The sequence below is a fragment of the Lethenteron reissneri genome, chromosome 17 (assembly GCF_015708825.2).
Source record: "Lethenteron reissneri isolate LAM-NWPU_2019-01 chromosome 17, ASM1570882v1, whole genome shotgun sequence".
NCBI classification, from domain to species: domain Eukaryota; kingdom Metazoa; phylum Chordata; class Hyperoartia; order Petromyzontiformes; family Petromyzontidae; genus Lethenteron; species Lethenteron reissneri.
Genome location: NC_083795.1, coordinates 8,882,848 through 8,909,490, shown reverse-complemented (window position 1 = coordinate 8,909,490; position 26,643 = coordinate 8,882,848). Strand labels below are relative to the sequence as shown.

General features: G+C 42.4%; 1 protein-coding gene across 2 annotated transcripts in view; it reads left to right on the top strand.

Moving 5' to 3' along the window:
- The window catches only part of LOC133343439 (VPS10 domain-containing receptor SorCS2-like), an 81,254-nt gene that overhangs the window by 45,223 nt on the left and 9,388 nt on the right, over positions 1–26,643 (top strand). For both annotated transcript variants that reach the window (XM_061553057.1, XM_061553056.1), the window contains exons 5-22: positions 568–641; positions 750–814; positions 2,279–2,397; positions 6,791–6,880; positions 8,302–8,481; positions 10,743–10,889; positions 12,967–13,069; positions 13,789–13,865; positions 14,245–14,336; positions 14,775–14,882; positions 15,103–15,220; positions 15,783–15,916; positions 16,031–16,144; positions 18,507–18,678; positions 19,850–20,036; positions 21,360–21,493; positions 23,251–23,374; positions 25,330–25,442. In XM_061553057.1, coding sequence (XP_061409041.1) covers positions 568–641; positions 750–814; positions 2,279–2,397; positions 6,791–6,880; positions 8,302–8,481; positions 10,743–10,889; positions 12,967–13,069; positions 13,789–13,865; positions 14,245–14,336; positions 14,775–14,882; positions 15,103–15,220; positions 15,783–15,916; positions 16,031–16,144; positions 18,507–18,678; positions 19,850–20,036; positions 21,360–21,493; positions 23,251–23,374; positions 25,330–25,442 — 2,151 coding nt within the window. The remainder of the gene's footprint in view (positions 1–567; positions 642–749; positions 815–2,278; positions 2,398–6,790; positions 6,881–8,301; positions 8,482–10,742; positions 10,890–12,966; positions 13,070–13,788; positions 13,866–14,244; positions 14,337–14,774; positions 14,883–15,102; positions 15,221–15,782; positions 15,917–16,030; positions 16,145–18,506; positions 18,679–19,849; positions 20,037–21,359; positions 21,494–23,250; positions 23,375–25,329; positions 25,443–26,643) is intronic.

Genomic DNA, 26,643 nt, shown 5'->3' with positions numbered 1-26,643 from the left:
TCACCATGCTGTCATGGCGCATTCTGTTTCTATACATAATAACAATTTGCATCCCTTTGTTAGTCAACTGCTGGATAAAGGCCTCCTTTTATGTAGTCTTGATATTTTATTTTTTCAGTCCAGTAGTCTGTAATGCAAGTCTTCCCATTCCATTAGATGCCTGATGTATTAATATGACTTTTAAGACTTAAAAATAAGCCCAACATTAAGTTGGTGAAACATTTTTCATTTTATTTTACAATTCCCTTTATAGTTGTACTAATATCATTCATATTTGAAAAGACTCTGAGTGGAGTATATTTTAGCTGTAAAATCTAGATTGTCCAGTTGAGTTACTCCACTGTAAACCCACTCATATTCAGACTATTGCCACTTTCATCACATGCTCGATTACATCCCATGAGATAGAACACTAAAACAAAGAATTGTGAGCGATTATATATTCCGTTCATGTTTCAGTAGAATTGATATTTATTTCTAGGTGTCATCGGTAGCTAGTAATATGTACACCACAGCATTTGTACTATTGGCTCTGAAACCTTTTCTTGCCTTTTATAAACAATCCAGCTGTACGTGTCAATGGAACTCGGAAGAGACTGGCATTTGTTGCAAGAACGGGTGTCAGATGGCCGATATTACTGGTAAGAAAAATCGTGCACATTTATCATAACATGTTTATTGCTGTGCTTTGAACAGATATGTCAATGTAAATATGGAGGTTGTATTCCTCTCATTTCGTCGGCTCGCAGGGCTGTTCCTGATATCGACAAGGATCATGAGCTCGTGCACATGGAGGTACAAGGCGCAGATGGTGGTAGGTGGATATTGTTGCTCATACGTTAGGAATGGCGTGCTTGCTATCACTCTCAGAAAACAAATCTTGAGCTGCGAGGGCATTATTATCTGGTATATTTGTCGTACTTTCTGACAAAATGTACCAGCAACAATATCGGCAAAACCATACCGGAGGATAGCGTAACTATGAGGTACAAAATAAACACAATCTCATTCAATTTCGATTTGCAGGGAATTTCGACTGCAGGGATTCATATTCTTGGTTCTTTCGGTAAAGTCGCGTAGAAGGGAAATAATAAAATAATATAAATAAAACAAAAAAATTCTCACGACGTTTCGATTGCAACACAAGCAATCATCATCAGGTGTGAAAACCACAGCAAGAAAATTTGAAAAAAGTGGCGGTGGTGCTAATATTAAGAAAAAAACGCCACTTTTTTCAAATTTTCTTGCTGTGGTTTTCACACCTGATAATGATTGCTTGTGTTGCAATCGAAAGGTCGTGAGAATTTAATAGTTTCATTTTTTTTATTTTTTTATTTCCATTCTACGTGACTTTACCGAAAGAACCAAGAATAATAATCTCATTCGTGCAGTATTTTCAAATCCTTCTCATTGTAAATGTTGGACACGGTCAGAGAAGTTACTTGTGGGGCCGTGTTTGTTTGTCAAGGGAGTTAAGCGCAGGTGCAGCATCACCTGCAGCGCTGCAATGAGAGTCCCACAAAATTACGAGAGGCCTCTGCCATTGTGTGTCACCTCAGCTTCCCACAGTGTGGCCCTTGTGGGTTTTTATGTGTTGTTGTTGTTTCAAATTAAAAACTAGCAACGAAAAGACACAGCCTGCGAATACTTCTCCGATTCTGTCAAGCTCCATCTGTTAATTAATTGTTTCATTATTCAAGCAGCACAGTGCTCTACCATCAATAGCATCTATTGAATATCGAGTCAGAGAAACGTATCAGAATCAAACATTCTGCTGCAAAATGCATGGCATTGTCCATTTACTAAAATTAATTTTGCATCGTTCGTTAAAAAACGGAACGGTTATTGTGCTGCAGGTTCTGGCTTTCAATTGCTTTGGTTTGGCCTCTAAGAGGCATTTGTTACTGAGCATTTCCATTCTTTAAGCATTATCAGCATCACTAATGCACCATTGCAGATATGCTCTGAGTCATTTCCACAACATACTGAACGTCCGATTAGCACGGTTGGCTGCGTACAGTGCAAAAGAAGTTCAACATACATAGATATTCTAATTGCATCCTGAAGGTTAAGTGAGACACACATTAATTAATGTACACTGCAGATTATAAAAGTACTTCAGTGTTAAATTGCCATAATATCTGTGCCATAAATGGCATGTGTTATTCATGCCATTGAAAATCTGTTCACTTCGCAGAGATATCATCATCATGTGCCGGGTGGATTGCTCTGTGAAAACGAGAGAATTCGCATATTGCTCCTGTTGTTGTGCTTTCAGAATTTTACTACGTGACTTGTCCCATTTCAAACTGCACCGACGCGGCCCTCTTCTCGCCCTTTCCTGGAGCCATCGACCAGAACTCGCTTCTCGTTGAGAACCACTACGTCTTTGTGCAGGTAAACCCCTCATGGTTTCACCTTTTGTTTCTTTTTTTCCGCCATCTACGGCGATCGTAAAAAATAAAAACCTTCCCATTGTTGTGCAAGATTACGAGAATATCGTGTGAAACTTACATAAATCGGGAAATCAAAGTGTTCGTCAATTATTTTGCACTGAAGAGGAAAGGAAAATCAAAGGGAATGCAGAATCGACGGCGTTTTGGGAAATGGCCATTCTTCATGCGGTGGTGCCATTGATGAATGTATTGCGTGTTCGTGCTTGTGCACTGTTGCAAATGCCATATCATCACTAGTGCGAAGTTTTTTAAAAGACTGTGATGACCATTACTACAATAAAATCAACAGTTCCTTGAATTGTCAATTTAACTAACTATAGATTGAATAATAACTTGTAACAAAGTGAAATGCTGCCTTCAGTACTGTGTCAATAAAATAGTATGTTTGGGAAAGGAACAGCATTCTATTTGATTAAAATACAAAAAAGAAATGTAATTTTTGATAGAAAGTTTTTTTTCCCAATCCAAAAGTTACTAGAAGACCTGCCTTCGAAATGAAAAGTGGAAAATATATTCTTTGAATATCTGTCAGCACATTATATGCGGTCTCTGACATGAAATACCTATTGTGTTCTTGTATGAATTGAATCCAACCGACATCTGTGCTGCTCAAGCAGCCTTTGTAAAAAAAAAATTCAAACAAAGACATAATTTCTGGGGGCTTAATTCATTTCTGGAAAACATGAAGGTCGTTTAGAGTACTATGATTGTCATCTCACGAATGTGAAAATTACTCCTTTGAAATAACAACTTTTAGCGGTCTTAATTTCTCGCGTAAATCTCCCCTTTGTTCGCGGGAATTAAAACATGGGGAGGGATTTTTTTTCTCGTCTTCTTCTTCAATTGGATTTGCTTGAGCTCAATCAAAACAGGCTCATTACTGATGTGATGGTGATCGATTCGAGTTTACAATTCGAGAATAATTGGGAGTCGTTTGAGGAAGAGCGATGTGTGTCCGTGTTATCTGTACAATGACATTCTACTTTGTTTAGTCTGCCGATAGCTGTGGCTCACCCAGAATTCAATGTCTTTCTTTACTTGTTAAACTGTATATTGCCTCTTGACATTTTATATATTTTTTCGCATACATTTTGTCCTCTGCACGTAGAACCGAGTGTTTTCCTGTTAATGTTTGACAGACTATTTTGTGTACGGTGCAGGACACTGCATAGGGTTAAGGCAGGCTACTGTGTTGTTGTTTTTGTGTATATCTAGAACGCTCATGTACAAGGCTTAGACTACTCAGCAATCCTACCAACAGTGTTGGATGCATTGCAATGCAAGGGCTGTATTACCTACAATAATCATCCAGAAATGTCTGTCCGTCCCGCACGTGACGTCACCTCCACGAGGCCTCCCTCGCGTGACGTCACTCCACATGAGGCCCACCCCCCTCATTAATATTCATGAGTGGGGGGATTTTTCACACTAACGCAGAGGAAGGTCGAGCTGAATTAAATAATTTATTATGCAAAGTCGCTTCAAATATGACGTTACTTAACAGAAAGCGACGGTCAAAAATACATCTACGCAACACAGTGCTACATCCGTGCGTGACGTCACAACAAAAGAGGCCCCCCTCCACAATAACCATTAGCGGGTGACGTCACTCCACATGCCGCACCCCTCCACAATAACCATGAGGGGGTGACGTCACTCCACATGCCGCACCCCTCCACAATAACCATGAGGGGGTGACGTCACTCCACATGCCGCACCCCTCCACAATAACCATGAGGGGGTGACGTCACTCCACATGGGGCAAACCCCCCCCCCCCCCCCTCATTAATAATCATGAGCTGAACAATTTTTACATTGAATATTTCAGATTTACTGCAATATACACCCGTCCTTGGACGGGCAAAAAAAGCTAGTTACATAAATTAAAACTATAGAGACCACAGCAATTCATGCATTACACATAAACTCCCAGTACTGAATTGCAAAGAGGATCGAATGCCTCAATATGAATTCACATGGACACAGTGATGGCTGTATATGGTTATATATGGGACACTTATGGTGAGAAATGGGGAGCGGTAGTGTTACGGTTAGTGTGCTGCGCTACGAACCTGGCGACCCGAGTTCGATTCTTGCTCACGGCCAAAATCAGTGACGATTATCTGAACCGATCCTGGGCCTCCCCTAGGTCAACTCAGCCTCAAATGAGTATCTGGTGCAGGTGTGTAAACATCGTCACTGGGGAGACAAAGGCGGCCGGGCGTGGTGTGCTGACCACCCACCCCCTCGTGTGCCGTTCTGGCCTTCATAGGTGCTCGCTAACAGCACTTGCCCCAACAGTAAATTACAGGCTATACAGGGGATCTTTGTCTTTGTCTCTATGGTATACTTAGCAAGCAATATATGGCAGGTGTTATAATGAATGCAATACATGTGACACACAAAACACATAATATTATAATTTAGAGCATTTGTAAATCCACGACGGTATGAAGGTCTTCCCATGCTGTGAAAGTCATGGGGGTTGCTATATCATACTTCACCATGCCGGTCAGTGCAGATTAGTGTAGGAAGGGATGCTCAGGATCGGTTCAAATATCACTCACAACTGATGCTAGCTGTGGTCATGAACAAAATTCAGGTGGTCATCAGGTTCATTGTGCAGTACGCTAACCACTGCACCACCACTCCATCTGACAAAAAATAAACAGAGCTAAACAATTGACAGAGCCATCATTTAGAGTAGAAAGTTGATGTATCTTTGCAGTTTGTATACTAATTCTTTTTTAATCAGAAGACAGGTGGTGGCGTATTCACTCCCAGAAGCTCCCAAGCCTGCATCCCTGTGCAGTACGGGATTTGTGTATAAATAGTGCCTGTGTATTCATGGATAAAGAAGCCAGACTCGGTGATTGCCTCTGGTGATTAACGGTTGTAGGGACACCAACATTAAGGCTGTATGTTTCGTAAAAAGCTGTCCCAGTTAATAAGAAAGGGACATAGCAATTATATATTTCTGAAGGATATGTGCTGTTTCTTGATGTTCTTTTTTTAAAGCAGGTTCATATAAATGTGCTTTCACCATACAACAGGAAAAATTGTTTGTTATAATATGCTGACCCACCCCTACTGGACATCTATGAAAAAGAGCTTCATAGCTCACCGGATTCGTCCAGGATAAATCCCGATTATGATTCTGAAACATATATATATACAGTAAACTGTACATGCTAGTTTGGTGCAAAATACTCGCCAGTTCTTATACAAAAAAAACATTAAACCAAGAGAAGAATGAAAATAGGTCCCTTTAGAGGCGAAAATTGTTTATGACTGTCATGGGTTGACCTTTTAAAACAGTTTCTGTGCCAATTATCTTGCTCGCTGGGGCACGCGAAATCGTGAAGCAGTGAGAATCACAATGTAGTCGAGTTGCTTCACAAAGTCTGTCAAGACAGGGATATGCATTGTCTTTAATGGTACATCGGGAAATAAATGTATCCTACTTGTAGTACAATTTTTACTTATAGCAGTCATTTTGATTTAAAGCTTTCGTGACTGCAGGGATTCATATTCTTGGTTCGTTCGGTAAAGTCACGTAGAAGGGAAATAATAAAATAATATAAATATAAAACAATAAAAAGTCTCACGATGTTTCGAATGCAACACAAGCAATCATCATCAGGTGTGAAATCCAGAATTTTAATTGTTTTATATTTATATTATTTTATCATTTCCCTTCTACGTGACTTTACTGAAAGAACCAAGAATATATAGCAGTCATATTACAGAAATATATATGCCGAAGAGCCACAACACAGTACAATGAAAGAATACAATATCAATTCATAATATGCATTCTGTGTTAAGTTAGCAATACAATACAATTTGGATTAATATAGCGTATAAATGTAACCACATCTCAATACACTGTGTGTAAACTGCAAATCAACCCAGTGGATTGCTCTGTAATGATGTGTGTGAGACACCCACACCCATGGTAAAGGGCAATAAAATACCTCTAGGTACCTGATAGGTTTCTGAACTTTCTGTGCAGCGTTTGAGTGGCCTTCCCCTCCAATGGATGGATTTTTAATGGGACACTTTGGATTCATCACAAAAAGTACCATAGCCATCACCAAAATGCTTATGTAAATGAATTTGGTAAATATCCCAAGTAGGACTCGCCCTGACAAAGAGGACTGAAACATCACTAAGGCATTCAGTCACAAACAAAGAAATTAGGATTATCCTTGTCACTTACGGATGGGTGAATAGCGAGAAATGGGGCACCATTGTAAGCTCGCAGATGGGTGAGTTTGAGAAGTCGAAGGCCCTTTTCTTGCTCTGAAACTTTGCGTGCTTGTGTGTTCAAGGTGACAGATGGACACATAGCCCGGTATTATGTCTCTCATGGGCGGAGGCAATTCCGGCAGATGCTGTTCCCCAAGTACGCCTTGCCTAGGGTATGAACAATGTCAATATATTCCCTTTAAGCAAATACAAATTATTCTGCCCACTGCGTTAAGTATGCTTTTCACAACTGTCCTTTTGTAGCGCTATCTGACCTCAGTCCAGATTGAGGCCTCTCTGATGTTGCTCATAGTTTGCTCTTCAAAACTAAATACATGCATTATTGCATCACACGATATTCCATTTCGCCCATGAAAATAGAAAAAAAGTATTTAAAATGTACAATGGAGCTTAGTCGATCTAATTACTTCAGAACTTTCAGCATGGTGCTTTGTATTATTAAATACCTGGATAAAAGTACAGGGCAGCCATTAATGCAATTATTTCCCGATTCTCGAATAATTTAGGATTACGGTGAATTGTACTTTTTTGCGAATTCATGAGAAATCTCGAGATGTGCTCTGATACAATGTGCTGTATAACCTCCTATTGGCCATTCTGGATTTTGGTCACGTACACATTTTCATTACATTACGTTTCTGAAAAATAGTCCACTGCCTTTATATTTTTTTTACAAAATGTGATATAGATGCGGTTCTACATATGCATGTTCAATTTGATAAGGCTTTTGCAGATGCACAAACATTTTTTTATTTTTTATTTTCCAAAATATCACAATAAAAACTATGAAGTTGGTTAGTTATCTGTTTCGTATGCATACGTAGATATTCAAATTGTATAAATAATGACCCCGAATGGTTGCTAAGACATCACAGACTATTTACATATTATGAGGAGGCAATTTATTTATAATAAGACATTATTATTCATATGCATCTATACACACATATCACATTCGTCTATATAAAATGCAACCCTTATCATGAGCACATTTATAGTATTATTGTTCATGACTTTAAAATGTACTGTATATGTTTAAAATCAAACACATATTAGTAAAACCATGTTTTGGCATCGTTCTGGAAACATTTGACTCCACTTACATTCACATGGGTGAAGTAGAGCTGTTATAAGTTTACAGCAAAGGTCTCACATTCCTCTCCATGAAACCACATTGATCAGGTATTTCTGGAAGCAGTTAGCTTAAAAATAAACAAATAAAAACGATCCTAAAATACACCAAGCCTGGCAGTTCAGTGTGAGAGTAAGCGGCTCGCAATCAGAAGGTTCAAATCCTGGTTGGGGGTTGACCCGACCCATTATCCCCCTGGGGTCGATAAAATTAGGACTGCCTTTTGGGGAAGTCGACCAGTCATTGTCCTATGGATAGGAATGTGGAATTTCCACTCTTGGCTCAAGGCTGCAGACAGGAGATGAGCACTGCCTCAATGCTCATTCGGGCAGGAAATCGCTCCGGATTTAAAACAGGTGAGGCTTTATTGAGATTGGTCGTCGTGCAGTCTGCACATGGTGCTAACACTGGCTCGCTGGCGGCTGCTCTCCACGTGTGCAGGACCTGCACATCTTGAGCACGGGCGGAGAAGGCGTATTTGCAGCAGCGCGAGACTGGAATCAGAACCAGACATACGGACTCTACTTTTCGGATGAGCGTGGCGACAGACTGACCCTGTCTCTAGCCAACGTTGCCTGCAGTGATATCCCGAGTGCTCCCAAGATCATAAACGTGCATGAGGTGTGCCCGAGGCTTAACTTTTCACTGAATATTTGACACAGCAGGTAGCACGTGGCATAGTAGCTACAGCCATAGAGAGAGGTGTATTTGATGTATTGTGCTGGGCGCAGAAATCATGTCTTGGTCGCAGTCCCAGCCTAAATTTAAACCTTGGAAACTGGAAGCCCTGGCTGTCCTAAAACCTCAAGCGTGCTGAGCGATGCTGATGACAGGCCATGCAGGTTTGTTATAATGTTTATTATGCTACGGGATTATTTATGAGTTTTCCACCCAAGGGCATGTCCACGACTAAGGCTGTCTTCATCTCATGTATGTATGTATGTTGAACTTCTTTTGCACTGTATGTAGCCAACTGTGCTAGTCATATGATAGCATCCCCCTATTCACGTCGCAGCACCGCTCTCTACGAGCATTCTCTATCCATGGCTATGGAAGGGCGGTTGAGATGATTTCCCCTTGTCTTCCTCAACAATTTTATTTTAGATGAAACCATCAAGAAATTCTATTTCATCGATTGAGCATTTGGTGACTCTTCCAGTATTTAATATCTGTGTTTTAAAAAATACATATATCATGCTATAGCAATAGGTTTTACCCTTTCTGGCAATAAAACAGTTGTGTCAAGATGTTAAAACACGAAACAGAATCCTTATTCGAGGAATCTTGTCTGCATTAACCACACGCACTTGTGGACCAATCAGTTTCAAAGACAATGCATCATATATTACCAGAGCGTGCTTTTTGTTTGCATGTTCACCACAAGTGCGTGTAGTTAATGCAGACAGGATTCCTTGAAACACATTCCTGCGGAGGGAGCTGGTAGGAACGTTGGGTTGCTCGGTCAATGGCCAAAGTCAACGGCGGCGTGGTGTATTACGCAAATATGCCCGACTGTGAGGGCGGGCACAAGCCGGCGCGAGTAGGTTAAACGTTGAGTTTTATAAGGGCACCACGGGGTGACCAGCCCCTCCCCACCCAGTTCCACCCCTCCCACCCCCCACCTCGCCCCACCCTCCCCACCCTCCCCTCCCCACCCAGCCCCTCCCTGCACGACGGACACAATAATCCCCTGTGGGCTGGTGTAACCAGTAGGTTCCTACCAGTATAAGGATTTTGTTTGGTGTTTTAACATCTTGACACCTGTATCGTTGCCAGAAAGGGTAAAACCTATTGTTATATTGTAATACTGGCAAGAAAGGTGCCATGTATTATGCTGTTTGTTGAAGCTATATATATATTTTTTTTATAATTTTAGAACAATTATTAGTATGCAATTGGCAAGTCCAGTAAGTAAACAATTTAACATTTGATATGCCCATTGTCCACTTGTTATAAGCAATACTTTGCTTCATATCAATGTGCCATCCTCAAAAGCTTGCTTTGCATACGTTCTTGGTCCTGCGGGAATATGTTAAATTAAATTAATACGACTCCTGTCAATGCCGACATTGATGAAGAAAATATTGAATAAAGCCACTGGTCACTTGTTGATATAAGTAATAACTACGCTGCACCATAACATTGTGTGTATGTGCACTCCTAAAGTTATGAGAAAGCACCACAATAACAATAAATCAATATCAGCTATTGCAGTAATTACTCCTTAGTTGTGTACAGAATTGGCAAACAATTGATCCTTACTTTTCCAGCCATTGTCACGAAGTATAATTGATCATACACATTGCATTTGTGCTGTAGTATGCACTAAATCTAAATTAACAACGTCCTCTGCGTAGCAAACAACTACTGTGCTGTTGTGTTGTTCAGTGAACAGCATAAATAATACATCATACTTTAATACAAGTATTCTAGTGGTAATTGTGTAAATTAACAAAAATCAATAAGCGACATGGGACTATTTAGTACGTACAATGTTAGTACCTTAAAAACACCGTTTCTCTAAGATGAATAATTGACATCCCTTTGTCAATCTACACTGCTGGATGAAGGCATCCTAAATACCGTGTCAGGCGAGGGGTGTTTCACCATATTTCACCATGCTGGTCAGTGCAACTCGGTGAAAGAGGGGTACCCAGGACCAGTTCGGATATCATGTGCCACTAATGTCACCTGTGACCAGCGAATCAAACTCATGTTGCCTGGGTCACGGCGCAGTGCGGCAGTGCTCCCGTAGAATTTTAACAAGTATTTTTAATTAAAGGGAATAAGAAGCGCTTGATTTGAGCGTGTATCGCCCACCACTTAATATTCTTCAGTCACGCCGTCAAAGTTAATGCAAGGGTTATGTTTTCCTTGCGCAGGTTAATGGATTAAGAGGAGTGTTCCTGGCGAATCAGAAGCAGGCTGCCGAGGTGAAAACGTACGTTACGTACAACAGGGGACGAGACTGGAGGCTTCTGGCAGCTCCTGCCACAGATCTGCTCGAGAGGCCCACACACTGCCTGCTGGTAAGGCCTCGCTCTAGAGCCAACTGCTACAGGCGCCACATGTCCTGGTTTTCCCCAAGATGTCCCCTTTTTTTGAGATACTGTATTCTCCAAATATGTACTCTATCTCAGTTGGGGGTGCATATTATAATCTTGTAGGTGTGTGTGTGTGTGTGTGACCAGATTTCTATAAGTGTATTGATACTGAGGATAGGTTCGGGTGCATTTTATTGTCCAGAATGTCTTATGATCTTGAGATTACGGTAGTTGTCCTGGGAAATATGTTTACCCCCGATATTTCATGTCCTCATTTTGTGAGTTGGGTAAAAATACACCACTGGAGATGATGTATTTATACGTAGTTCTCCCTTCATCTGGTATTGTGAGTTATTCTTCTTCTTCCCATGATATGTCCCATTTTTTGTGCCTCGAAGGTGGAAACCATAGCTTCCGTCTCGTATGCGGTCAGTGCATCTCCTTGGCTGAAACTGTCAGCTATCGTCAAAGTGGTTGCGTTTTTGACATGCTACATAAAAAAAAGTTTTTAGAAAGTAACAAACGTGGCATTTGATTTTTTTTTCCATTTTCAAGGCCGTTTCTTTTTTGTGGAGGTTGAACTGTTTTAATAGTGGAAGATGGGGAAAGAAGCAAGACACGTTGATGGCTTTTAGATTCCATAGAATAATGTCTGCATCCGAGCCCACATTAGCATCTAAAGTGTCATAAAGTGCCTTGAGAGTCTTCTTAGGATGAAACGTTTCCTTTGACGTGAACGTGACAGTAATGTTAATGCTAAGGTACTGAGCCATTACTACTTGCTTTGATACCTGGAGTGGTTTAATGGCAATAGTGAGCAAGGCTTGCGCTTCATAAAATCATCTTTATTGCAGCCTGTTTAATGATCTCAGAAAAAAAAACTCTCTCAATGGCTTCATGGCAATGCTCTGTCAAACTGACATACCCCCGTGGCAGGGTCAATTGAAAGCTCAAATGTTTGCCTCTTCTCTTCTGCCTGTGACTGACTTCTCTTCTCTACGAAGGGTCTTCTCGCACCATACCTTAAGAATATAGATGTTCCTCCTTTTAGTGGCAGTCCTTTGATGCATATGTCCCACTACTCTGTAGAACGTGTTAAAGATGCAGTTGCATTTAAATGCTAAAACAATCAACATTGTATTGGCGTGCTCAGATTTGAGTGGAAATAGTGCGGTTCTGAAATAAATAATGGCTTCCACAGCAAGAATGTATTTCTTTCAGAAGTAGCATAAGAAGCATCATTTATAAACAGAAATGGAGATTGACTGATATTTTGATAAAAGGCTGGTTCTCTATTGAACGCCATGTTAGTCCGTGGGAGTTACAGAACTAAGCCATCTCTTAACCTCTTTTGCAACTGAGTAAACTCTTGTTCACTCGGGGCAGTTTAAAATACACTGTTGAAAGCATAAATGTCAACAGTGCATCATTTGTGTGATTCAGGACTTTGGAACATGCTTTATATTAGACACCAGGGGGAAGCATTTCTGGGCGCTTCCAATTTTACAAATAACTGCAATTGATGGAGCATGTTACACAGTACAGTGTTGGAAAGCCAAAAGAAAAAAATATCAAATAATAGAGTTATTTTTGGGTTAGATCAAATGCACGTTTTACCTATCAGTGCAATTTCTCTTTATGCTTCATGTAAACTATCCGAGTGATGTGCAACATTGTCTGCTGAAACATTGACCTGCTTAAGTGCATAGGTGCCACGTTATTTTGAAAATGATTTAAGTCAATAAAAAAAGTCGTTCGTGGATTCATTGCGCAATGTTTTTTTCCATGGATTAATTGATCACTGGATATTTTCTGAGTCACGAGTAGACTTGAGTAAGTTGCACATAACTAGTAGCCCCAGCCAGAGCAAGAGGGTATACTAGATGTGATGTGTCAGATATGGAAACATTTCTGCTGATATGAAGCCATGGGTAAGTGTGTTTGCTTCTGCTTGTTGGGAGGGATAATTTGGTTGTGTGTGCGTGCGTGTGTGCACTGCATCCTATACGTTATACGGGAGTCATGCTTGCTGCGTGTGCATGCTCTGGGTGTTTGTGTGCAGCCCGCGTGCTCACTGCACCTGCACCTTCACTCCTCTGGAGACACCGTTTTGGCAGGGAAGGTCGTATCTATGGCCACAGCTCCTGGCCTACTCATGGCCACTGGTGAGGCCTGAATTTCTGCAAACATAGCTGTTATGCACACGTGATTTACCTTTGCCGCTACACTGCAATTAAGCGCTTGAAAAAGAATGTTCCCTGATGTTTCACTCGCATTCATTCTCATATTCGGCCACGATCAATCCTATGTTGAATTAATGCATCTCAAAGCCATCCTTCGACATTACAATCCATCTAGCACCTGCACATCAGCGGATCGTATTGCTCCATCTCTGGGGAGGACATCCTCTCGGGCATGTTTTCTCCTTTGGCCACCACTCAATCATTAATCTCGACCACCAGTCAATTATCACGATTAGAAGTGTGTCGTGCTAAGCCCACTTACTTTTATTTACAGTGAATATGATGCCTATGTTTGCATTTGTTCGCGATCACGTGTTCTTCTTCCCGACTCTCAATGTGCTGTTGTGGGAGCACCTGGCCTATGAGATGTATCATTAAATCATCAACGTGGAACATTGTTTAACAATGTGAATCCCCCTCTTTTAAAAGGTTTGCTTTCCTAGAATGCATTCAGTGATCTTTCTGAAAATTCTCGAGTAAAGAAAATAAACCTCAATGGGCTATGTGCATATGTAAGTGAACAGCCTTATACTGTGCAAGCAGTCAACATGTAAGGCCATCTGAAGAATACAGTGGCACCTTTGGAGAGCCACAGCTAATGCTCACCATGGTCATAGTGCTGTTATTTTATTTATGTGCAGGAAATTTGGGAGCCGGATTGGTCGAGTACGAAGAAAAAATGTTCGTCTCCTCTGATGGTGGAAATACATGGAGTCAGGTCAGTGCAGAAAAAAGCATTCAAACCGCAAACTAAAAGGCAGAAATTCCATGACTTATTTATGATTTCCTATGCTGAGGCTGCACAAATTTCCAAGAAAATGTTATTTTTCATTTGCATGTTAAATGCAGAATCTGCTTACACATTGTGGATGTGCTGTGCAGCTCTGTGTGTTGTTGTGTTCTACTATGGTGTGTTGTTCGACGTTTCACTCTGCGTTTTGGGAGCTTTTGTAAGAAGTTCCTGCAGAAGCTTCCAGCATGTAGAGCAAGCGAAACATCAGACATCATGCAGAATAATCGTGGTACCCCCCCAAATGAAATCAGAGAGCTCAAGATTCTTGCAAATGTTCGGCGTTAATTTCACTGCTTTCTTGCAGGCATTCGATGATGAACATCATATTCTCTTCTTGGATCATGGAGGAGCGATCATTGCCGTCAAGGACACGGCAATGCCCATAAAGCAGCTTTGGTGAGATTTGATTTATTGCAGTTCTTTAAAGGCAATGATAGCAAATATATATCTAAATTGTCATTCGGTATTTTCAGATAAAAATTGCATCATATTTTCCTATTGCCCTTCTGGATGTATATTAACCAAAAGCATTCGTTTAAGCAAATAAACTCTTTGCCAGTTTTTAACATCCGGATTGTATTAGACAGATTGAGGAAGTAAAACATATTTTATTTATTTATCTACATACTTACTCACAATGCTCCACTTCAGCCCGTAATGAGTTTTTATTTTAAACACAATGGCTCTGTTTAGTCATCGTAAATGTCTGAAAGTGCACGTGCGTGTGCTGCCTTGTTTGTGAAAATGTTGGGGTGGTTGCAGGTGCAGCACTGATTAATTTGTTGTGCCTCACGTTTCCACCGTTGCACCTGGATGGTTCGATGTGGTGTGCAGGTACAGCGTGGATGAAGGCATCTCCTGGAAAGTCCACGACTTTTCTCCCACTCCCATCTACATTGACGGGCTGCTCAGCGAGCCCGGCGATGAAACACTCGTCATCACGTACGCACGCACGCCTCACTTGCTTGGTGCCACGCAACAATTGCCACGTCATTCTAAGAGCGCAATTAACTTCCAGTTTACGCACAGTTTGCTACCTCATTGAAAATGAATCCCCAGTAGGTGTTAGCTCATTTAAGGAGCTCCCTCCCATCTGGCTGGGGGTCTTTGGGAATTTACGCGCGTTTGTGTGCACCTGCGTTTGTCTGCACCTGCGATCCAGGATGTTTGGGCACGCGAGCCTCCGCTCGGATTGGGAGCTGGTGAAGATCGACTTCCGGACCCTTTTCTTCCATGACTGCTCAGACGAGGATTATGAGAACTGGACATTTCACAACCAAGTGTGTTGAATTTCTGTTCAATGCATGTTCATGGCAAACACGACGAGCAACAGTTTACGATCAATTAAATGTCCATTTTTAATACCTTCCAATGAATGTTGAAAACGTTTATGTGTTAGTTGTGTCCGACTCTCTCTAATTGAAAGGAATGGGGGGCAAGATAAACTCTCGTACAGATGTCCCTATATGAACAAAACTATAGGATACGTTTTTGTTGCGATTAGGGACTGAACCTATTGAAAGCCAGGCACGTTGATCCAAGGGTAGGCCAAAAGTTGCATAAAACCAGAGGGATTTTTTTTAATATGCATACATAATTGTCACGAACAGCTATTGGTCGAATTCCATACTGTTAAATAAAAAAAACTTGCAAGGAAAAACTAATTTTGGAAAACAGAATTAGTGTTTATTGATTTTGCATAACTTGATGCTATGAGAGACTGAAATTACAAACATACACGTATATTAGATTTGGGATATTAAATTGCAGAGCATGGCATTTGGCTCATCACTCATGAACCGCAGTGCGGGCCTCTGTTGCTAGCGTTTGTTGTGCTTGCAGGACGAAGCCTGCATCATGGGAGAGGTGCACGAGTACCGGAAGCGCAAACTGTCGTCACTCTGCATCAACGGCAAGAGTTTTAACAAGAGGTTGAAATCCAATCTCTGCCTGTGCAAGGATTCTGACTTTGAGTGGTGGGTATTTTACTCTGGGTTTTTTTTATTCTCCCTCTGAAAAAGTAGAATAAAAAACCGTCCAGGTTCGGTGGTCGGCCAAGTTTGTAATTCTTGCGTCTGATCTTTGTGCAGCGATTACGGTTTTGAACGCTACCCGGATGGTTCCTGCAGACCGGCCTTTTGGCACAACCCTGCTTCCACCCCAACCGAGTGCCTCCCCGGGGACACCTACACCAACAGTTCAGGGTGAGCTTTCATGAATTTGCACCGTGGCTGTTATGCGAACGCAGCAATACTGTGGGGTTGATTTTTCTATTAATATAGAATATAAAATAACAATTGTGATTAATGAACCCAGAATACAGTGGCAATTTCAAAAGGAGGGGTGGGGGGGGGGGAAACAGGTAACACGTAACAAGGCAGGCGTAACAACCCTCAAAATGTGGGAACGAGCGAGGGGCATTCGGGCTCGCTACCCTACCGCGTCCGGGGTAAAGATTGGGAGCAGTGTGTACACCGGGGAGGGGAAGAGAATTGGAGAAAGTGGAGGGGGTGTAACCAAACAGAACTCAAAATAAAATAACACGAAGGCAATGTCCAAGTTTGTCATTCTCGTTATCTCCCAGAAGCAACGATTACCATGTGTTAACGAAGGTGGTGGAGTATCCATAGTCCATCCCTTCTTCCTGGCCCCCATTTTACTGGCTAATTATACTAGGGTTCCGACTTTGGGTTGAATTTTCTACGTAAGCAAAAGTGCTCAAGTGCCTGGAAGAAGTGTTCAGCTTACATGGGGCACAGGAATGAACCAGACAGAGACCTTTGCAGATCATAGGCACCCTGCCTTTTGAAGAAGATGCGTGGAGAGATGACAAGCATGGAATTACATTGCCAGAAAGAGGAACACATGAATTAGAGAACATATGCAGATTAATGACATCATCCAAACTATTAAGAAAAGTAATTGGGCTTTGGCAGGATATGTCGCTAGAAGGGATTATGGACAACGGTCAAGAATAATAATGGAGTGGCAGACGGGGAATGGAATGCATCTGAGGCGTCGAATGAGGAGATGGAGGGATGAACTCAGTTTGTGTGCGGTTGCTGGATGGATTGTTGCATTGTAGGCTCATGTCAGCTGGCGTTGGCTTAGGGAGGACTTCATTCAGCAGTACATCATGGCTGATTATGATAATGGTAGAACACTTTAACATTTTATCTAATGACTGTTTTAAAACATACGCATTTCACTTTTGTTCATCTGCAGGGTTTTGGTATGAGAGTTTGGTGTGAGCATGAATGTAATGATTTGCTCTTCTTTCATTTTTGTAAAATGTCTCGATTTTTGGTTGCATTCTATTCCCTTTAACATTGTGGTAAATGTAATGCCTCTAATGGTTGGCGAGGTAATGTGAACCCATTTCAAATAAGGCGAATCAAAAATATTTGACGAATAGATGAATCCATACATATCTAATAATAATGAGGTAGGTTATTATGGCAGTTTATATATATAATTTACATATAAATCCCACTGATTCTGAACGGCATCTTTGCATGTGGTTATATACATACAATTTGTATATGTGTATACGTTTTAAAATATTGTTTCATAACGTTTCTTAAATCACCCCACCTTTGTCCACCCAGCAATACAAATGGGTACATCACAGTTCGTCGATGGGCAGGTCGTGTGTGGTGGGGTAAAGTGTGGGTTACTCCCCACTTCTTCCAAGACGTCTTGCCAGCATGCAAGAGTATGTAAAATATCCTCTAGAGCAGTGGTCCTCAACCTTTTTGGCACCAGGGATCGGTTTCGTGGAAGACAATTTTTTCACGGACCTGGGGGGGGGGGGGGGGTTCATCATTGGGTCTTTCCCCCTTTTCAAAGAAGCTCTCCAGCCACGTTTGTTTTTTACTCATTGTGGCTTGGGGTTAGCTTGTGGGCTCGCCAAAACTATGACTGAGACAAGTGCGCAGTGCGGGAACAAGGCGCGTTTGGAAGTGGTAAATAAAATAAGGGCGGGCCACGCGCGGACTAAAATAAGTGTCGGATTCTGACTTCTCATAAGGAGCGTGCAACCTAGATCCCTCGCATGCACAGTTGACAGTAGGGTTCGCGCTCCTATGAGAATCTCATGCCGCCGCTGGTTTTGACAGTAGGCGGAGCTCAGACGTTAATGCGAGCAATGGGGAGCGGCTGTCAATACAGATGATGAAGCTTCGCTCGCTCGCCCATTGCTCACCTCCTGCTGTGCGGCCCGGTTCCTAACAGGCCACGGACCGGTACCGGTCCGCGGCCCGGGGGTTGGGGACCCCTGCTCTAGAGGTTCTGTAGGACTCCCTCTAGTGGAAGCTATTTCGCCAGTAGTGGCATTAGCGAGAAATTTCATAGCTGCACCCTTGCTCTTTTCCTTACATATCTATACCCTGCAGTTGCCCCATTGTCCTCGAAAATCCCCAATTGTCAAAAAGTAGGCCAAACGCCCTCTAACAGGGGCTCTGTAGCATTCCCAAGAGCGGAGGCCCTTCCACCACCAGCTGCTTGAGCAAGGGCTGCGGCGTTACCTAATTTCACCTGTGTGTGTGTGTGTGTGTCTGCCCACAGGTACAGGAAGATGGTGTCCAACACGTGCGTGTCAGGCCTGGAGGTGCACTACGAGTCCACGGTGCTGGCGTGCCCCGTGATGCCCCCTCGCGGCCTCAGCATCGTGACTGTGGGAGGGAAGCTGGTGGTCAGCCCCGGAGACAATGTCACCTTCTACGTGCTGCAGGAGAAGGTGCAGCGCTACGCGCCTAGCACCGCCCGTCGTTTTGTGGCCATGGGAGCAGTCGCAGTTCATTAAGCCAGGTTGCTTCTGAAAAAAATAAGCGAATACCTCAGTGGGCTTTACCTGGTAAGATAAAAAAAATAGTTTATTTTATTTGTATTTTTATTTTAAAGGGATTTGTTTACCTTTCCTATACTTTGGGCTCCTATCATGTTTTGTATTGTTTGTTGTTGTAACGTTCTTACCTGCCCCGACTGGGCATCTGTGAAAAAGAGCTTTATAACTCATCGGATTCCTCCAATATAAATAAATATTCTGATTCTGATATTAGTCACGTGTCACCAGGAAAACATGAAGGTTGAAGACTTACATGAGGGACAACGTTGTCTATCATATTTGACCCTAACCTACGGGAGGTGCACACACGTCGCAAATGATTTGTCAGCTTACATGATAATCACTGAATTGAAACGAAAAAGTGTTATATTAACGGTTGATTAGGGATATGTTATGAATATGTATTTTTTTATTCTTTAATCAGTGATCAAAGAATCCCCAGGAGGCCCCCATTCAGCAGTAGATTGACAAGGGGGCTGTTCACGTAGCCTGGAGAGTAGTAAGGTGGGAGGGGGGGAGGTTATCTCCATAAAAAAATGCAATACCAGGGTATATAGAGTATTGTACAGCAATGAGATTGAAACCCATAGCTTGTTATGCACAACACAACCTGGTGCATACAACGAAGACTTATCAGTAGTAGTGCGTGCAATATATTTTAGCACGAAAGTGTAATTGATTGCCCCGCATAATTCATCGTATTGGTGGAGAATGTTTTCGTGGTAGCGGACAGGTGTAGGTGTCTCTGCGTGTGTGCATATGTGCCAGAGGTGGGACAAAGTCATTGTTATGCAAGTCCAAGTCGAGTCTGAAGTCATCAAATTCATGACTCGAGTCTGACTCGAGTCCAAGTCACATGACTCGAGTCCACACCTCAGAGGTGGGACAAAGTCATTGTTATGCAAGTCCAAGTCGAGTCTGAAGTCATCAAATTCATGACTCGAGTCTGACTCGAGTCCAAGTCACATGACTCGAGTCCACACCTCTGATATGTGCCGTGGAAATTTTCCTGCACGGCGCACGAACGAAACGTCTGAATATCGATGCCCTTTGCCGTTGCCAGGGAGACACGGCCACCACGAAGTACTTTGTGGACCTGGGCGACGGCTTCAAGGCGATTTACGTGAACCTCACGCTACGCGAGGAGCCGGTCCTGCACCGCTACCGCGAGCCTGGCGTTTACCGCGTGGTGGTGCGCGCAGAGAACTCCGGTGGCTGGGAACAGTCACAACTCTACATCCAAGTGCTGCGTAAGGAGACGTCCGTTGCACGAGCAGATTTGCAAGAGCGTTTTTTCAAAGCTATACACTAAACAATTTTTTTTTATTTCACCAGTTAAGGCCCACTGAGCTATGTGGCTGTTTTTCTTAAACACATCTGGCCGCAAATGATAGCCCACCGAGGTGGCTTACGACGCGGACATTCATACCGGCCAAATGCTCTAAACGTGCGTTGATTCTAAATGTTGTGGGGAAAACTGGAGGACCCAGAAAAAAATCCACGCGACCACGGGGAGAACATGTAAGCTCCAAATATACAAGCATCAGGGTCGGGATTGAACCCATGACCTGTATACCAGGCGAGGTCAACATTTTCTCACCACATCATCATCATCACCAGCTACGATCAGTCCCATGCTGGATGAGGGTCTCCCCAAGCCGTCGCCGTCTCACATGATCCTGCGATAAAACAATCCATCTAGCTGATTCTCATCACTCCATCTCCGCTTGGGCGTATGTACCCCTTTGGCTGCCACTTTGGCGTTAATCTTGACCACCGGCTATCATCCCTTCTAGAGATGTGTGCTGCCCCAAGCCTGTTTACTTTTCTTAACAGACAATATCATGTTTCAGACTTTCTTATGTTCTCGAATATTACATTGGCATTATACATCAATTATTGTGGTGAAAATCATTATTCATTTGGGGGTGAAAAATTTACCGAAAAGTGCCCTCGAGACAAACGGGGTACAGTATGACGCACGCCTACCTTGAACCACTCCGCGAGGTACTCGGGACTATGTGTGGTCAACATCAATGCGTCACATGGTCCTGCGATCCACCTAACATCTCCACGAGAATACAAGGGTAAAAACAAATGTCACCTTGGTGTTGTGTCATTTTAAGGTTGTGGTGGAAAATGTAATTGTCAATCTTGGCAAAAAAATGTATTTTGGGTAAGATAAGGGTGGTGAAAATGTATTATGGGGCAAAGGCTGGTTGTACATTTGAAATTTGTTCGAAAACTAATCTTTACTCTCCAGCTTTAAAATAGTGCCAGGTTACTGAAAGGTAAGATTGCATTAAAAAATACGAGCCAGTGGGTTATTTGTATTTCGCTTGTAGATTTATACAACATAAAAAATGTTATGTACGTACAACTGTGATTAAACAATAACATTCCCTAACTTAGTTTTTTTTTGCACCTAGAAATTTAAAGTAAAATCTGCCAGCGCGAGGAAGATCATTTTTTATTATGCTCTTTTATTCCAGACTAGAATTCACGCTGGTTTAAGTAGAGCTCTTTGTGCGTTCACGTCAATCCAAATTTGTTCTTTTTTCGTTACCGTGCAGAGCCCCTGTCAAGCGTGTACCTGTCTATGCCCCCCGTGGTGAAGCGTAACCAGCTCTTCAACGTGTTTACGCACATCACCCCTGCCGACAGCCAAGGAATGGTCTTCTCTTGGTGGCTGGGGAACAGTTCACAGGTGGCAGCACTCCCACACTCGCACACCTCGTTACAGACACAGCATGCGGCTTGGTGCACACGAAATGAAACTACAAATCCAGTGCGTAAATCCATACAAATAACGATGCCATAACACTAAACAAACACCGTTAATAAATTTCCCTCGTACAGTTTTCTCCGGGGGGAATAACACGTAAGTGTTTTAATCAAATTGAATTGCTCGTGTAATGTAATTTAATTTGTTCGTCAATTGCGGGTGAAATTTAGGTCCATTGGTTTTGAATGATGAAATGACCATGAATTAGCTGGGTTGTAGGGGTATACATTTTAAAAGCTTCCTTGATACACATATCCTAAAGTGACATTGTTTGTTGTGTGGTGTGGAGCACATCCTGGATAATTGAATCGGTGTCTATGAGGCACTGCATGGTGCTTCTGGTGAAGCGAACACAATGAGGATAATTATTGTAATGATGGTGATGATAATAAATACCAGCAATGGTCATTGAATGAAAATACATTACAATGTTAATGATGTTTGTTATTTTTGTTTGAATAAAATACAATTAAAATTTATTAAACCTTTCGAATATATTTTCGTATTTCGCGATGGTTTATGATTAAAGAGGTAAAAATAATCGTTCATAGAAGCAAACCTCATTTATACTCTCAGGGCATATTTGACTCGACTTAGTTGGTGCGTAGACCTTCTAGCGAGACTGTGGAATTCCTGACCGTCGCCTCTTTTCCGTGCTCAATTTTAGAACGGTGTTAACTCTTGTATCTCACACCTGGGATAGAGCTTTTTTATTACTGGTCACTTGGGCCTGTATTTTGCAAGTATGTAAAAAAACTAAAGTTATATTAGGGATTAGATATTGTGAATGATACAAAGTTGTCCATGCCAACTAATGCCATGTTTTGTTATGTTGGGACGATTCTGTGTTTGTGTGGGTCATGGTGTTGTCCTTGCATTGTGGGGAGCAGTAGTCTAGCAGTTAGCGTGCTCCACTACAAACCCGGCCACCCGGGTTCGATCCCCACCCACAGACAACAGCAGTGACGAATATCTGAACTGGTCTTGGGCCTTCCATAGGTCGCCTCAGCCACAAATGAGTACCTGGTGCGGTGTGTAAACATCGCCACTAGGGAGACAAAGGGGGTCGGGCGTGGTGCTGGTCACGCACCCCCTCGTGTACTGTTCTGGCCTTCTGCATAGGTGCTTACTAACAGCACTTGCCCCAACAGTCTGTTAAAGGCTATACGGGGGATCTTTTTTTTTTGTCCCTGCATTGGTTGTGCTCCCCTACCATTGACCTTTGGTGTCTTTTTAGTCTCTGTCTGTTTCCCTACATTTGCCCCAATGAGTTATCACATTTTTTGGTATTTGTAAGTAACTTTCATTTGCTGTGATGAACATGTGTGATGTCAGTAAAAATTAACTTAACAAAAAATATGCGTTTCTGCATTGGCAGTGGTGCACAAGTGCAAATACCAAAAATTTAACACATTTGCCAATGACACAGCCTTCAAGAGGAAAACAGGTGACGTTTCGGGCAACAGCCCATAGCAGAGAGATTTCAGAGATTGGCTATGATGAAGGGCCATCCTCAGAAATGTTGTCTATTTTACATTTGTATTCTTCTTTAGGGCAGTGTAATTGACAAGTGTATGGAGTTTTTATGATACCGGGTGTCAGTGTAAGTTTTTTTACAGAAGGTTGAGGCCTGCCTGTGAAGGCTGCTGATGATGTTTCTGCTCGGCTCCACTCCTCAGCCAGTGGTGTCTCTGTCGGGAGAGGTGACAACGAGTTTTCCTGCGGTGGGAGAGACGGCGATAAGCGTGCAGGCCGCCACGGGCAGTTGGGCTGTGCAGCACTCTCGCTCTCTCATGGTGTACGGTGAGAAAATCCAATGTCAAATCTATGCAGAGAAGAAGAGAAAAACAGCTTGTGGCCTGGGCGTGTGAAATTAAAATGCTTTTAAAGCATAACAGAGGATGCGAAAACTGCAAAAATGCTGATGACTGTGTCATCATATTGAATGAATATTTCAAAGAGCTCACCTTGAACCCCCGCCGGGGCTGTAGCATGTGACAAGAGGGCATTGACTACGGTACTTGCAATGTAAGGGGTTCAGATATGCAGTGAAATTGATGGTTGTAATTCGGTTGTTCATGACAGCATATATATATATATAAAAATATAAAAACTGCTAAATCTTTCCTTCACTTATATGTGCTGCGTTCGGCTCAGAGAGTGGCTTAGAGCCGGCCCACTCTGGATGTCAGCTCCAGTGCTGCTGTGAAGCTGAAGCCAGTTGATCGGGAAGTGGGAGAATCCCCTAAATTGCATTGTTCTTGGATCTTATGCGGTTAGGAGTCAGGCCTAGTCTTAGAATGATCAGAGAGTTATTCATTTGTGCTCACAGGTGATCGGGTGTCTTGTCTGTAACGCTGGGAAATTGCTTTCAAACAAGCATTGATGCAACTGTCTATCTGTACTGGCTTCGTGGTCCAAATTTGAGAAATATACTGGCAAAACTACTTAACTGGAATAACCAACTCACAAATAATGCCCACTTGCAGGCGACCGCTCCTGGTCACCTTGTGCTGCACAGAGGCAGCTGTCATTAGGGGCCCTCTCGGCTTAAAAAAACTGGAATAATTTAGTTGAGATGTAATATAAGGTACTTTGATATGCTGGTGCATTTAAGCACCCAATGAATACAAATTATTATTCTTATAGATAGAAACAAATCATATAATAATTAAATTATGCATGCATTATGAAAGCATATTTGTTTGCAAATTTTACCACAAGTATGTGTGGTTAGTGCAGACTTTGTGCCTTGTAATAGGTGTCTATTTGGTGTTGGAAGATCTTAACACCTCCTATGTTTTGCCAGAATTAGAATGGAGTCCATCAGTGCTGATGTAATAATTTTCAGTTTATTTTCCCGTATTACAGTATTGTTATTATTTTTAATGAATTTGATTTTAGACATTGTACTGCCTCATGTATAAACATGTTATGAGTACAAATTATTATTAATTGGCTGAAAGCATCTTAGTATATAGCTCACTGCAGAGCTTGGGGAATTATTGGCAGAGGGCTCACTGCCAAGCTGAGGGTTTTCCAAACTCTAATCCTCATGGCACCTCACCATGCTGCACACGCTTGATGATTGTTAAAGATTCTGATTCTGAATTTAAGCTGCCTGTGTCACGTGAAACACACACACGGAACACGTGCACAAAGACAAATATCCCCCGTATAGCCTTAACAGACTGTAGGGGCAAGTGCTGTTAGCGAGCACCTATGAAGGCCGGAACGGTACACGAGAGGGTGGGTGGCCAGCACCACGCCCGACCGCCTTTGTCTCCCCAGTGGCGATGTTTACACACCGCATCAGGTACTCATTTAAGGCTGAGTCGACCTAGGGGAGGCCCAGGACCGGTTCAGATAATCGTCACTGATGTTGGCCGTGTACACACACATGCACACTGCCATCTCAATCTTAATTTAATCGGCTCTATTAATTCAGAGCGTTAATTGCTTAGCGCATAATGTGGGACGTGTTTAACAATCATTGGATGCATGCAGCGTGGAATGAGTTAATTTGTAATTGCATAGGGAGCATGGTGGGTCGTGAGGACTCGAGTTTGGGAAACCCTGGCCTATCTGCTGCCTTCCAGCTTGTCTGTGGTTCCTTATCGATTGTGAGATGCAATTTGCATGAACGCCACTATATAGAACTAAACATGATTATTGTGATGACGATTATGGTGATCATCGCGCAGCGTGTTTTTCTGACAGGTGATTTATCGGGGAGTGTCTGTGTGTGTGCGCGACAGAACATGTGCGCGTTCTTCACCTGTTCTTCTCACCGAGCCTGGAATCGTACAACCCCGGGCTGCCCGAGTGGCGAGAGGACGTGGCGAGGGCGGTCAAGGCCTCTCTCTTACAAGTGAGTGCAGCTCATATCCAGACCACAATCTGGCAGGGAAATCCATTTACTGGAAGGAACTTGTAAATTAAAATAACAAAATATTTGTACGGATTACTGTACGTGGCATAGGATGGCCAGTTTCTTTTTTCAAACCATAGAGTTCTGTATACATGAACCAAAGTGGAATACTCTCGGTATGTTTCTCTAATGACGTATAATATTAGATATGCAATACAGCGTAAATCAAATCATTAGTAATTTTTTTGGTATCCGCGGCTATATTATTTGTCGCAAAGCTATCAGGAAGTTGCTGTGTTTCACAGTTTTTGAGTTGGGAGTGATTGCTCTGTGTGCTCCCAATTTAAGCTGGGAAAATTTAGACTGTGACGCTGGAACATATGGCCTACACTTTTACGGATAACGTCATGAGATTATTTATCTTCCGCTTTGAAACAGACCGCTTACATCGTCAGCATTAACTAGTGCGGCCCCAGAGAGCTAACCATGAACCTGTGCTCGTGCTCTGCCAGGCGACTTCCCCATAATCAAAGCCTATGTGGAATTTCCACTGTGGTTGATTCTACGCCAGGGGATCCCCAACATCTGACCACGGTCCATGCATAGAAATGCACCATTAACATTGCCAGAGATTTGTGCAAAAAAACAACTATTGTTAAATATGTATGAAAACATAAAATTCCGGTTAACGTGTCCAGATAGACCAGGGAAGGGTATGCAGATTGACTTGGTAGATATTCCTGTACTTATGTAGATGTAAGCAAACAAGCATGTTGTGAACATGCTCAAATTAGATAAGTATTTGAAACCTTTGAGTCATCATCAGGCCAGACCCATAATTCTCTATGTTTCTACTTTATAAGACCACCTATCTTCAACTACACAACAATAACATCCATTACTTCCATGACCTATCTACTGCTGAGACCCTTATCTTTTCCACGCCTTCATCACCTTTTTGCTCAACTACTGTCACGCTCCACTCTATGGCCTTTCCAAATCCCTCACCTTCAAACTGCAGATTTTGCAGAATTCCTCTGCCAGATTTCTTACCGGTGCTCATAATTAAAATTAGATCATATCACCCCAATCCTCAGATCCCTTCACTCACTCCCAGTCCAATTTCATGGCTGTGCTGCACAGCTCCCTAATGTGTTTTTTGTTTGAAACGTCTGATATAATGTGGAACAACACATGGTAC